Consider the following 11,892-nt stretch of genomic DNA (forward strand, 5'->3'; position numbering starts at 1 on the left):
GACAATTACCAAGACATTACTAGCTCCCTTATAAAGCAAATACTCGGTTCACCTTTAGCACTATGATGTAGTATTATTTTGTGTTTCCATCTGTGAGCCCCAATCTGGGTTCACAATTACTTGGGTACTTGGTTAATAAAGGCTGTGCGATTTTAAGTTTAATTAGTCTTGATGGGTTTTTTCGTTGTATACTAACGAATTTTTTTTAAAAAAAAATGTTGATGTTACACAGTGTGAATGTATTTTGCACATTTAAAAGAAAAACAACAGTCATTTTTGTTTTTATTGAATTGTTTATTTTCGCTTTCTCCACAAAACAAGTAAACAATGGCAGTGTATGGTGCTACATTTAAAACAAAAAGTTTCTTTTTCATAGAAAAAGTAAAAAAAAATAGCAAACGCAACAATAAATAATTATCTAAAATAACAAGCCAGAGAATAGAGACAAACATTTTTGACACAACCAAACCCCCCCCCCCACTTTGCGAATTCCAAATCATTAAATAAGTGGCTAAATTAAAAACCTTGCGGCAGATTGGCAGACTGAATTATATTTATTTCCCTCTGTCTATAGTTCCATTTAATTCTTTTGCCATCGCTGGTAATTAAAGTGCAGAGTCGCATGACGCTATCGTATAAAAAACTAGGACATCTCAGTTATTTACACAGGAAGGTGTTTTTACAATTTACAATGTTGGGTCAGATGCCATTAACATTATGATATTTTTGTTTTCCTGGAAGACATGACAATAGGCTGTCAGGATACATTTGAATTGAATTTGAATTGATTATGCAGAAAGGTGGCAAGTATGACTCATTTGGACTAAAGGAACAAGATTAAAGGACAGGCACCGTGTAACTTGGCACAGCCATGGGTAATGTTGCAGGCTATGCAAAACAGAATACATACAAAAACGGTAACCCATTCAATGGCAGGTAATTTGTAGCGCAGGTTGTTTAGACCTTCCTGGCAATGTAAGGGTTAATGGCAATCGCACCATGCTGACCAGAACGAACAAACGTTCCACTCTATTCAGTTACTGATGTTGAGCCACAATTACCAGTATCCAACGCCAACCTTGGGCGGTCACGTGATGCTGAAAGTTGTAGCTCAACAAGCAACAAAGGCAAAGTTGGATATTCATAATTCTTATGACCCCCCAACTCCGTTCTGCTGAGAAAGTTGGGCAGTGGTACTTTCCCAAATGGGATTTAGTAGAAAATCTACTTGACACCTGTCTGCTGAATATTGGATCGTGTTATTTGGAAAGTCTGTGCAGCCTGAAATGTTGGAAGACAAATGAGCGACTATGAGTCTCAGTATCACTATGCGTCGTCTGAATCGCTGTAATGTGAATGAGGTGAGAACTCGCCATCGCTTCGATGGGATCGTGGCGACGTCTTGCTGTTTTCCCCCGAAGAAGAAGATGTAGGAGATACCATTCCCTTCTGAGAGAGAGCAGCTCCCTCCTGGAATTGGAAGCTGAGGGGGGACTGTCCGGGGAAGTCTCCAGAGAATCTCCTGCAGTTGCCAGACTGGGCTAACCTGGCCTCTCCCCCTGAGTGCAGTTTGTAGGTGGGCGGGCAGGGGGGGTCGCTGGTGTCGGGGGGCGCCTCCAGCAGGTCGGACAGCGCGTTGATGTAGATCTGAGCCATCTGAAGGGTCTCGTACTTGGAGAGTTTCTTGTCGTTGTTGAGGGAAGGGATGACATTTCGGAGTTGATCAAAGGCATGATTGAGGCCGTGCATCCTCCTCCTCTCCCTGGCATTGGCTGCCAGTCTCCTCTTCTTCTGAACCCCACCGGGGCCCTTGCCAGGGGGACCCCTGTGTCTGCACAGCCCCTCGGATCTCTCTTCCTCTTCCTCCTCATCATCCTCCTCCTCCTCATCTTCCCGCAGCCCCTTCAGTTTGCACAGTTCCCGCATCTTGTGAAGTCCGTACTCAGGGCGGCTTTGCAGGGAAGTGGCGGAGAGCCAGGCGCGGGGGTCGCTGCTGTCTAACATGTAATCTCTGGCCAACAAGCCGGGCTCGGATGGAAGCTCCTTCAGCTCGCACCAGTCAGCGGCAGTAGCAGCGCCGTGCAGCAGGCGGGCCATGTCAGCTAAATGCGAATATGAATAAGTCCCAACAAGTGCGTAGAGTGGCCCCGGGGTAGTGCTCTCCGGACAGACACACACGAGTCGCGTGCTCAAAACTCCTCTCCGGTTGCTGCGGCAGAGGGGTCCCTTTAAAAAGCGGCACGCGCCGCACTGCCCCCCCCCACACCCCACCCACGTGCCGCCCCCAATGTCTGAGATCCAAGCCCCGCGCCAGTCGCGTGTCACAGCAACCAATAGGAGACAGCGGGTGTCGCGTGCTGGGAGCCAATTGGTAGAGACCCTGATGTGTGTGTGTGAGAGTACATAGTCCTGTATACACAGCGGAATAATACTACTTACCTGCACACGTGCCTGCCAGTCGAGAAGTGAAGAGCAGGTGGGACTCGCGGCTCTGCCTGAGATGTACTGGGGAGCTCTTAGCGCTCTATTTTCTATTCTTCTTACTTGCAAGCTGCTGTAATCACTGTACTATAGGCTTTGTGCTGGGAGTCAGCAGCACTGTATCAGCGAACACACGAACAGCTTGCCTCATTATTATTATTATTATTATGTGTGTGGTCTGTGCGAGGCACTAACGCGATACATTTAGCGCAACATTTGATAGATGAGCAGGAGCTCATTTCTTCTAGTTTCTACTAGTTTACTAGGGCAAGTAACAACTTAAGGCTTGTCTAAGAGCTGCTCTGCTCTTTCTACTGTATTTGAAGCGTGTGTTTTATTGAGCAACACTGCAAACAAATCGTAGGTGTGACACAAGCTCAGTGTACTCCTCCCCTTCATAAGAGGAAAGCTGGAGATATACACCCCCCCCTGGGACATGGGAGTGTGTGACACCTAAGACAAGACTGATGCCATACCCTTCCCCAGACACGTTCCTTGTTGTTCAGCCTGTCTGCTTTTTCCCGAAAATTAATGGGCACTGAGCGCAAATGCTGTGCAACTTATGTTCTAGGGGGAATCCTATGTGTGGGTTTTATTCTGATCCGCCTTGCAGGGAGCAGTAGATCTTATTCTGCGTGACATACAAACAGTTGGGCAATTGAGTGCAGTTATATTTTTTTTACAAATAGGGTTATTCCCTCGGCTTTGAAATTCTTTCATTATCCCATGCATCAGAGCAGTGATCCCCAACCTGTGGCTCATGAGCAACACCTTGAATTGAATTCCTGGCTTGGAGGCAAGTTTTGGTTGTGTAAAAACTTTTTATTCACGGATCCGCACACATCCAAGTTTCTGCACTGGGGAAGTGCCCCTTCTTAATTAATTTATATCACCGACATCAACGTTTCGGGGGGTACAACCTCCCTGCATCATAAACTGTGTGCAGATCCGTGAATAAAAAGTTGCTGTAGGTAAGGGACTGTGCCGGGTCCACGGAGAACCAGCACCACTACTGCAGAGTGAGTAGATTCCGGGTGTGCAGTGAATATATTACATTATTGGTTGTATAAAAACCAGGTGTACTACCAAGCTGCCAGTCCAAAAAGTGACTACCAAATAGCCAATCACAACCCTTATTTGGCACCCCCTGGAACTTTTTGCATGATTATGTTGCTCCCCAATTGTCTTTACAATTGAATATGGCTCACACTGGTAAAAAAAAGGTTGAGGAACCCTGCATTAGAGTCTAGGCACTGTCTTCTCGTCCCTCTGCTGACAGGTAGTAGCACTGAGCTGGAGGTTCAGAAAGAACAGTATAAATCTCTCCTCCCTCCTCCTCCTCCCCTTGATCCTCCCATTCTCTCTGCTCATCGTGCCAGTAGCACACCCTTACATGCACTTACCTGAACATGTGTGTGTGTGTGTGTGTGTGGGGGGGGGGCTTATTTATCAAAATCCAAATTTTTAAACTAAAAAAGTCAGAGCAAACTAAAATTCATGATTTTCCCTTATTTATCAATAAAAAACATGTTTTAATTGGATTGGGGACAAACTCAATAAAATCAAGCAAAAATCCAAATTGTACACATTTTTGTGATTCTGCCTAACTTCAGCGCTGAACACAGATACTTCTAAATAGGATAGGGACCTGTCACATTTACTTATATACAACCTCGGCAGTTCTGAGATGCCGGATTTTCAGATTTGGACTTTTACCATCTTCAGGGTATAATAAATCTCGAATTTTATAATAAAAGACACTCAAATTGTTTGCGTTTTTGGTAGTCGAACTTTAATAAATAACCCCTTCAGTGTTCATTGGCTGCTACCAATTCATTTGCGCTTCATTTCCCAAGTTCAGGCATTCCTTACCAATGGGCAGAAACCCAAACATTGGTGCCTATGAAGTCTAGTAATTTGTTTTTTGGTGGTTGACAATAGCAACAAAAGCTTGCACAATCCATTTAAGGGACATTATCTGTAGCTTCTGGGGATGAGATCAGTTGCTGCTATCCATGCATATTTTCTATTTTCTGTCTGACTGCCCCTGGCCTTGAAAAGTCAAGTGCTAACTGATTCTATGAGTTACATCCAGGGTTTCTAAATGACTGTATAATGAGGGGAATGATTTGCAGGCAGTTCACAGCAATCCATTTTTGGGTAGACCACACTGGGCATGGAATATCTAAATAATAGGTTCCAGTTAGGTGCCTGCAAATCATTTTCTTTCTTATCCCTTCTGTTTTCTTCAGTGCCAGCAGAAACTCATGTGGGTGCACAGGGTGGAACATCAATCACATCCTATGCATGCAATTTTGGCCAAAATTGGCAGAGATGGCAATGCCTTATTTACATTGTTTACTATCAAAATTACATTTGTGCAAGATTGTTTAGCTGCAAGTCTGTTGCACTTATTGATGCAACACACTGAGGGCACCCTTGAATCAGGCCTGGACTAATATTCAAATACTGTAGGCAGTGTCGGACTGGGCCGGCGGGACACCGGGAAAAAACCCAGTGGGCCCCGTCCCTTGCGGGCCCCGCCGACTCCGTTTTGAGTCCTTTTTTAACCTTAACTTTTTAAATTTAAGTCAATTGGGTTTTCAAAGTAGTGGAGGGGGTGGGGAGGTTTCAAACCTCAACCAGTGCTCGGTTCCTCGCTAATCTATCTGATACTAAAGCTCACAAGAGCCCGTGGATTTGTGGTTTTTTAGGCCTATATAGTTTTCTTCAAGTCTAGGACTAGATTAAAATTTGAGACCACAGTCCCGGGTACTCTGCCTTCTTTGTCTTTGTGGTGTCCCAGGGATAGAAAAAATTAGGTAGTAGATTTGGGACAACTCCACCTCTTCTTCTTTTCCATTTCTGACTTAATTTCTGAACCTGAGCATTGTGTGTTTTTTAATATTTATCCTATTTATTGCGGTCTCTATTTAATCAATTATCTCAACTATAATTTATTGTAAAGCACTATCGAGCACTTTCAATTTTATGAATTTTTGTTCAGTCCGGATGAAATTACTAGTCTTCATTAATTGTTAAGCACTTGCACTTTAAAGTTTTTTAACTTAAAGTGATTGGAGGGGGTTACTATTAACTCTTAGACTAATATATCCTGTTGCAAAAGGATATACACTATCGTGAAATAGAATTGGTTATAGCTAAGGGTATATCTGTACCAATTTCTCTTAACCCCTGTATATATAATAGAATGAATTGTATCACATTTATTTAATTAATTCATAATCAATTGGAATTTAATCGGTTAAATTATAGCACAAGCACTTTTTTGGATTTCTAATATTACTTTAAAGTAATTAGTAAATTTGCACGCAATTGAGATTATTTGAATTAGGTAGGCTTAAACTACTAGAGACTACTGAGCAAGTTTGAAGATAGTGGGGTACTTTTTTCTCTTTTTTAAATCATTAACTTGTACTGACTAAGGTCAGACCTCCGCTTCTACCGCAGGATAAATTTATTTAATAAGGGATCACTTTTTTGTTTGATTGTTGGGAGGGGATTACTTATCAAAGTCTGAAAATTTCCTGTGCAGGAAAAAACTAAATTTTTCGGATTTGACGCCTGAAAATGACAATTTTTCCCGAATTTGTGCCGCAAAAGCACAAAATCTTCAGATTATTGCACAAAACCCAGAGCATATCAGGATATTTTAAGGACTTCTCACATTGACTACATGAACTCGACAGGTCTGAGTTGGAATACTTTTTTATTCAGGCTTTTAACACGGTCAGGGTTTAATAAATGAAGAAAAATGCGAGTTTTTTGTTTCCCAATAAAATGTTTTTATTTTCTAGTAAATAAATTTTGAATTTTTGGTATTCAGACTTTAATAAATAACCCCCTTCCTGTATAAATAGTGTCAATACATGCAATAATTGTTTCCATTTTAGTGCAAGCAAACTTGATGCTCTCATTATAAACAATCCCTACCAGTGATGGGCAAATTTGTCCAGTTTTGCAGAAAAAGATTTTTGACACCCGCGTCAATTTTGACGACGCGTCAATTCTGATGCCTGCATTAAAGTCAATGGGCATCTGAATAATGTTGATGCGTGACAGTTTTGACGCAAGGGACTATTCAGATGCGCACTCCTGGTGAATTTATTTGCCCACCACTAATCCCTACAAATGTGAACTCTATGTGCCCTGCAAGCACACATTCATAATTGGGCAAATGGGGTAAGTCGTATCACTTATACAGTGGTGCAAGTATGCTTGAGGTCTGAAATTTCAGTGGCTTCAGTTGTTGCACCAAGTGAAAATGCAAAAGGTCCCCATTATGCATTTTATGTTTATGTAAGCAATAGGACCCACATTTGACATGCGCCTAAGCTCAGCACTCATTTTTATTGTTCTGCAGCTATCTGGTTGCTAGGGTCAATAGCTCTAGAACCCTGTGGTGCTTTTCCTGAAAGACGCAAGGCAAGATCAATAGAAAAGAGCATGGTCAGAATGAATAACAATAAAAATATTGCTTTATAAATAATTTTAATTTTGGTTGCATTAATTACTGAAGCCAACTAGGACTCAAACATTAGGAGTAATTCCACATCTGCCTTACTAGAAACTAGAAAGTATAATTGGAACTAAACAGTTACTTTCATCTTTGTAGCTGCAGTCAAAGGTCAGTGTTGGGTGGGAGATGTTTGGATCTGTCTCAACTCCTTGTTATATATTTGCTGACATGACAGTGACTCAGGGCCATTATGTGCAATAATAACATGAATTGCAGTACCAAGAGTGTGGCACTGGGTTAGCACTTAATCAAAGCAGGACATGTAAAGTAAGTTATGCCTTTTATTGACTAACTTTGCAGATGAACCCCTCCTTACAAGTTGCAGAACAACTTTTGCTGCTTGTTTGCAAAAACTTGTCGGGGAAAACACTTTGTGGGTATGGTTTGATTGTTTTGAGGAAGGTTCCATATGGAACCACAACTGAATGCAAAATACATCTATTTGTTACAAAATATATCCTTCTATATGATGTTTAGTGATGTCATCAATTGTAATTGGTGCTTAGTGATGTCATTTCTGTCATATGAGTCACTGAAACTTGTGTATCTTAATAAATAATGTACCACCTGTTGTAAAATGTAAGGATGTTAGAAGTCACCTTGGAGTTCCATGACCTGTATAAAAGCACTCCACCTTCAGTCTCATGCTTTTATATGGTCATGGAACTCCTTGTTGACTTATATGTCTATATAAGGCCAATAGTGGGTACATTGTTCAATATATATATATATATATATATATATATATATATATATATATATATATATATATATACACACATAGATATAGAGACATACAGTATGCATGGCGGCTTAGTGTAAGTGGGCAACTAGACATTGAATGATTTTCGTGGTTCTTGTGTAAAATAGCTTTACAATTGGTGCTTAGTGAGGCTATCAGTTATTTACCGTTAATTTCTGCTTTGTGATGTCACATGTGCCAAACGTCTCCCTCAAACTGAAACTGAAAATTAATGCACATGTGTTATGGCTATATATCAGCATTCTGCCTGCATCCTTGTTGCTTTTTTTATATTAAAAGGTTTCTTCTGGATTAACCATGAGTTGAGTGTTTTCAAGTTTAGGGGCCAGTGGGAGCTTTGACCACTGCTGTCCAGCAGAAGAAAAGACCAGTGGTTAAAATGATTCCATCCACCTGTCACAACACCTGTATATATAGCCAAATCTTGATAAAGGTCTGAGATATAGACCAAATGTTGATCTTCCCAATAAAACTTTCTTTTATTAATCTTTCTTTTATTTCTTCACAAATCCTGTGGGTGCTGAATCTACTTGCTGCATTGTAGAGTGCTTCTTTCTACTATGGGGGTTATTTACTAAACTCTGAATGCAAAAATCATGAAACACTTTGTGATTTTTTTAATAAAATCTGACTTTTAAAAAATCACGATTTTTATTTAGAATTTATTAATCCCCGAGGATGGAAAAGTCAGAATCTGAAAATCCGGCATCTCAGACCTATCGAGGTTGCATATAAGTCAATGGAAGAAGTCCCAATGATTTTTTGATGTGCGCTGGGTTTCATGCAATACCCAAAAGTTTTCTGAGTTTTCTGGAAAAAATCGGAGTTTTCGTGTGAATTATCTGAAAAAATAATGAAAATCCGATGAAAACCCGAGCAGTTTTTGATCGCAGTTTGTAACAGATAATATTAAGATAAATTCGGACTTTAATAAATACATGTGTGTGTGTGTGTATATATATATATATATATATATATATATATATATATATATATATATATATATATATATATATATATATATATATATATATTTTTTTTTTTTTTTTTTTGATCAAAAGGATTCAGCACTCCAATGTAGAATAAATGACCCAGGTGCTACTAAGCAAAGCTGCACACAAAAAAATTACATGAGAAGGCAAAGTGCACACATTAAAATCACAAATTTTGTTAATCACATTACACACACACACCAGAATGTAGTTTGCATTCAGTTTGTATAAGCTAAGTGCCTAGATGCAAGAGTAAAAAAAAACTATATAGAAACATCATATGAATCTGCACTCACAGATCTTTGCAAAGTGAAAAAGTAGTAGTTTATTTCAAATAAATTTCCACTTTTTCCACTTTGCAAAGACCTATGAGTTTCAGAAGAATTATCTGTAGGAAACTGCTCCACTCATTTAGCAGTGTGGCTTGGTATAAGCAGAATGCAGTGCTTCAGTGTCCCAGATCAGTAAGAAAGCTTTGCAGGGGAAGGGGTTTCCCCTTGTATCACTGGAGCAGAACTGGGGCAAGCTGAGCTCTTCCCCTCTGCCCACAGGATAGGCCCTCAGTCCATTGTGTGCAGCACTGTCAGGGTCACGTCCTATTCAGCGGGAGCCAATCAAAAGCTCGTGCTCACTGCAGTCACTTCCAGCAGGGTTTGCTTTGGGACTGTCTTCTGCCAAGGCGGGGGGCTGGAGTCATGGGCTTCCCGGGCTATTACAATGCATTCACACACACTGGGGCTATTATTGCTAAAACATTTTAGACAAGAATCCAATACTGCTGGCCGGTCCCGTTGGACAAGAAAGGATAAAATAAAACAAAAAAAGTCACCTTTTGTCGTTCTGAACCACCTTATTTAAGACGTTGCATTAGCTAAAAACGAATAAACACTTTTTAAAGCTGTTTTGCAATCCACAATATAGGAGAATAATAGAAAAATGTAATACACAAATTCACATTTCCTCCACAATTACAGGCTACAGTATCGGTAATTCTATGCCAGATACTGTATATACAATAGGTGCCATAAATAGATTTCTGTCCAGTCAACAATTTAAATAAATAAATCAATAAAATGTAATAAGTGCATTGTTATCATAATAATCAAGAAGAGGTGTTTCCCAAGCAGTGCTCTTTTCGAAAGTGATACAAAAATAACTTTAAATACCGATTACCTTATCATACATCTTTTGTCAACTCATTCAATTGCAGACAAATCGCCCAGGCAAATATCTCCCAGGGATATAAATAGCGCAGGTGCCCTGGATACAAAGTATCTATTATGGAAACATCCCAGAGGTTACAAAGTAGCAGGACAGTGTAATGAATGACAGGTCTTCACTTATCCTTTATAATGCAATGATACACTGGCTAAAAGACACAAGAGAGACGCAACACAGCGGTGAGCGCCGAAACGAGCGTTTTCGGTGACCTCTCACACCTTATACAAACACCACTAGGGAACTGCAGAGAGATTTCAGATATAATATTAGAAGTGGTACAGTTAGAAAAGATCCATTTTCTTAGAACAGCCTTTTAACAAGTGTTCACAAGCAGGTTGAATGGAACTGTTACAATCATTCTTTGTTATACCTGGAATCCCAAGGAAGTCTCCAAAGATCCCAAGAAAGTAATCTGGCTTATCTATCATTGATAGCGCTGATTAACATTTGCAGTTGAAAGTTTGATCTTTCCCCTTCAAGAATAGTAGGGTTGTTAAATCTTTCATTTGTGTTCTTTAACCTCCCTTGTTTTGGCCATTCCACCTGTAATCAAATTTCCATTCGTTTCCCAGTTCATGAAAGGTAGTACTGTTCTCACTGTTAGCCTCCCCCCTTGTTTGTACTATAAAGAGCCAGTTGGGGCACTAAAATGTACATTATAGGCACGATGTGTACAGAATTTCCCTTGTCACACGGCTCGCAGGAAAGGGCTCAGTGAACAGAACAAAAACAGGGTTAAAAGTAAAGTCTGGGAAAGTAGGTAGGGAATAAATCAATTTATTGTTGTAGGAGAGGGACAGTGTGTTTTTATTAAACATTCTCACAAGCAGAGAAATAGAGAGAGAATATACTTCATTAGTCACAGAGTACCTTTACATACATGACAGCAAAATAGACAAATATACACCAGCATGAAAGGCTGATAAAAGATAGAGAAATAGAAAGACAGATAGATGATAGATAGATAGACAGACAGATATATAGATGACATATAGACAGACAGATGATAGATGATAGATAGATAGATAGATAGATAGATAGATAGATAGATAGATAGATAGATAGATAGATAGATAGCATATAGACAGACAGATAGATGATAAATTATAGATAGACATAGATCGATGACATATAGACATACAGATGATAGAAAGATGATAGATTATAGATAGAGATAGATAGATAGATAGATAGATAGATAGACAGATGATAGATAGATGATAGATAGATAAATAGTTATATAGATAGATGATAGACAGATGACATATAGACAGACAGATGATAGATAGATGATAGGTAAATTATAGATGATAGATAGATAGATAGATAGATAGATAGACAGACATGAACGATAGATGATAGATGATGATAGACATAGATAGATAGATAGATAGATAGATAGATGATAGATAGATAGATTATAGATAGATGGCATAAGACAGACATATGATAGATAGATGAATGATAGGTAAATTATAGATGATAGATAGACATAGATAGATAGATAGATAGATAGATGATAGATAGATAGCATATAGACAGACAGATGATAGATAGATGATAGGTAAATTATAGATGATAGATAGATAGATAGATAGATAGTATATAGACAGATATGAACGATAGATGATAGGTAGATGATAGATGATGATAGACATAGATAGATAGATAGATAACATATAGACAGACAGATAGATGATAGATTATAGATAGACATAGATCGATGACATATAGACATACAGAAAGATGATAGATTATAGAAAGAGATAGATAGAAAGATAGATAGACAGATGATGATAGATAGATAGATAGATAGATAGATAGATGATAGATAGATAAATAGGTATATAGATAGATGATAGACAGATGACATATAGACAGACAGATGATAGATA

General features: G+C 39.2%; 1 protein-coding gene across 1 annotated transcript; it reads right to left on the reverse strand.

The window, feature by feature from the left end:
- Positions 1-262: 262 nt before the first annotated feature.
- On the reverse strand, positions 263-2,226 carry atoh1.S (atonal bHLH transcription factor 1 S homeolog). The gene has a single exon (XM_018243412.2). It carries the CDS (start codon positions 2,095-2,097, stop codon positions 1,327-1,329), a length of 771 nt encoding a protein of 256 aa, XP_018098901.1. The 5' UTR covers positions 2,098-2,226; the 3' UTR covers positions 263-1,326.
- Positions 2,227-11,892: the final 9,666 nt, after the last annotated feature.

Source organism: Xenopus laevis, chromosome 1S, assembly GCF_017654675.1.
Source record: "Xenopus laevis strain J_2021 chromosome 1S, Xenopus_laevis_v10.1, whole genome shotgun sequence".
In the NCBI taxonomy this organism is placed as follows: Eukaryota; Metazoa; Chordata; class Amphibia; order Anura; family Pipidae; genus Xenopus; species Xenopus laevis.

Coding starts and splice junctions, on each gene's coding strand:
- atoh1.S (XM_018243412.2), bottom strand. CDS start 2,097: ATGGCCCGCCTGCTGCACGGCGCTGCTACTGCCGCTGACTGGTGCGAG.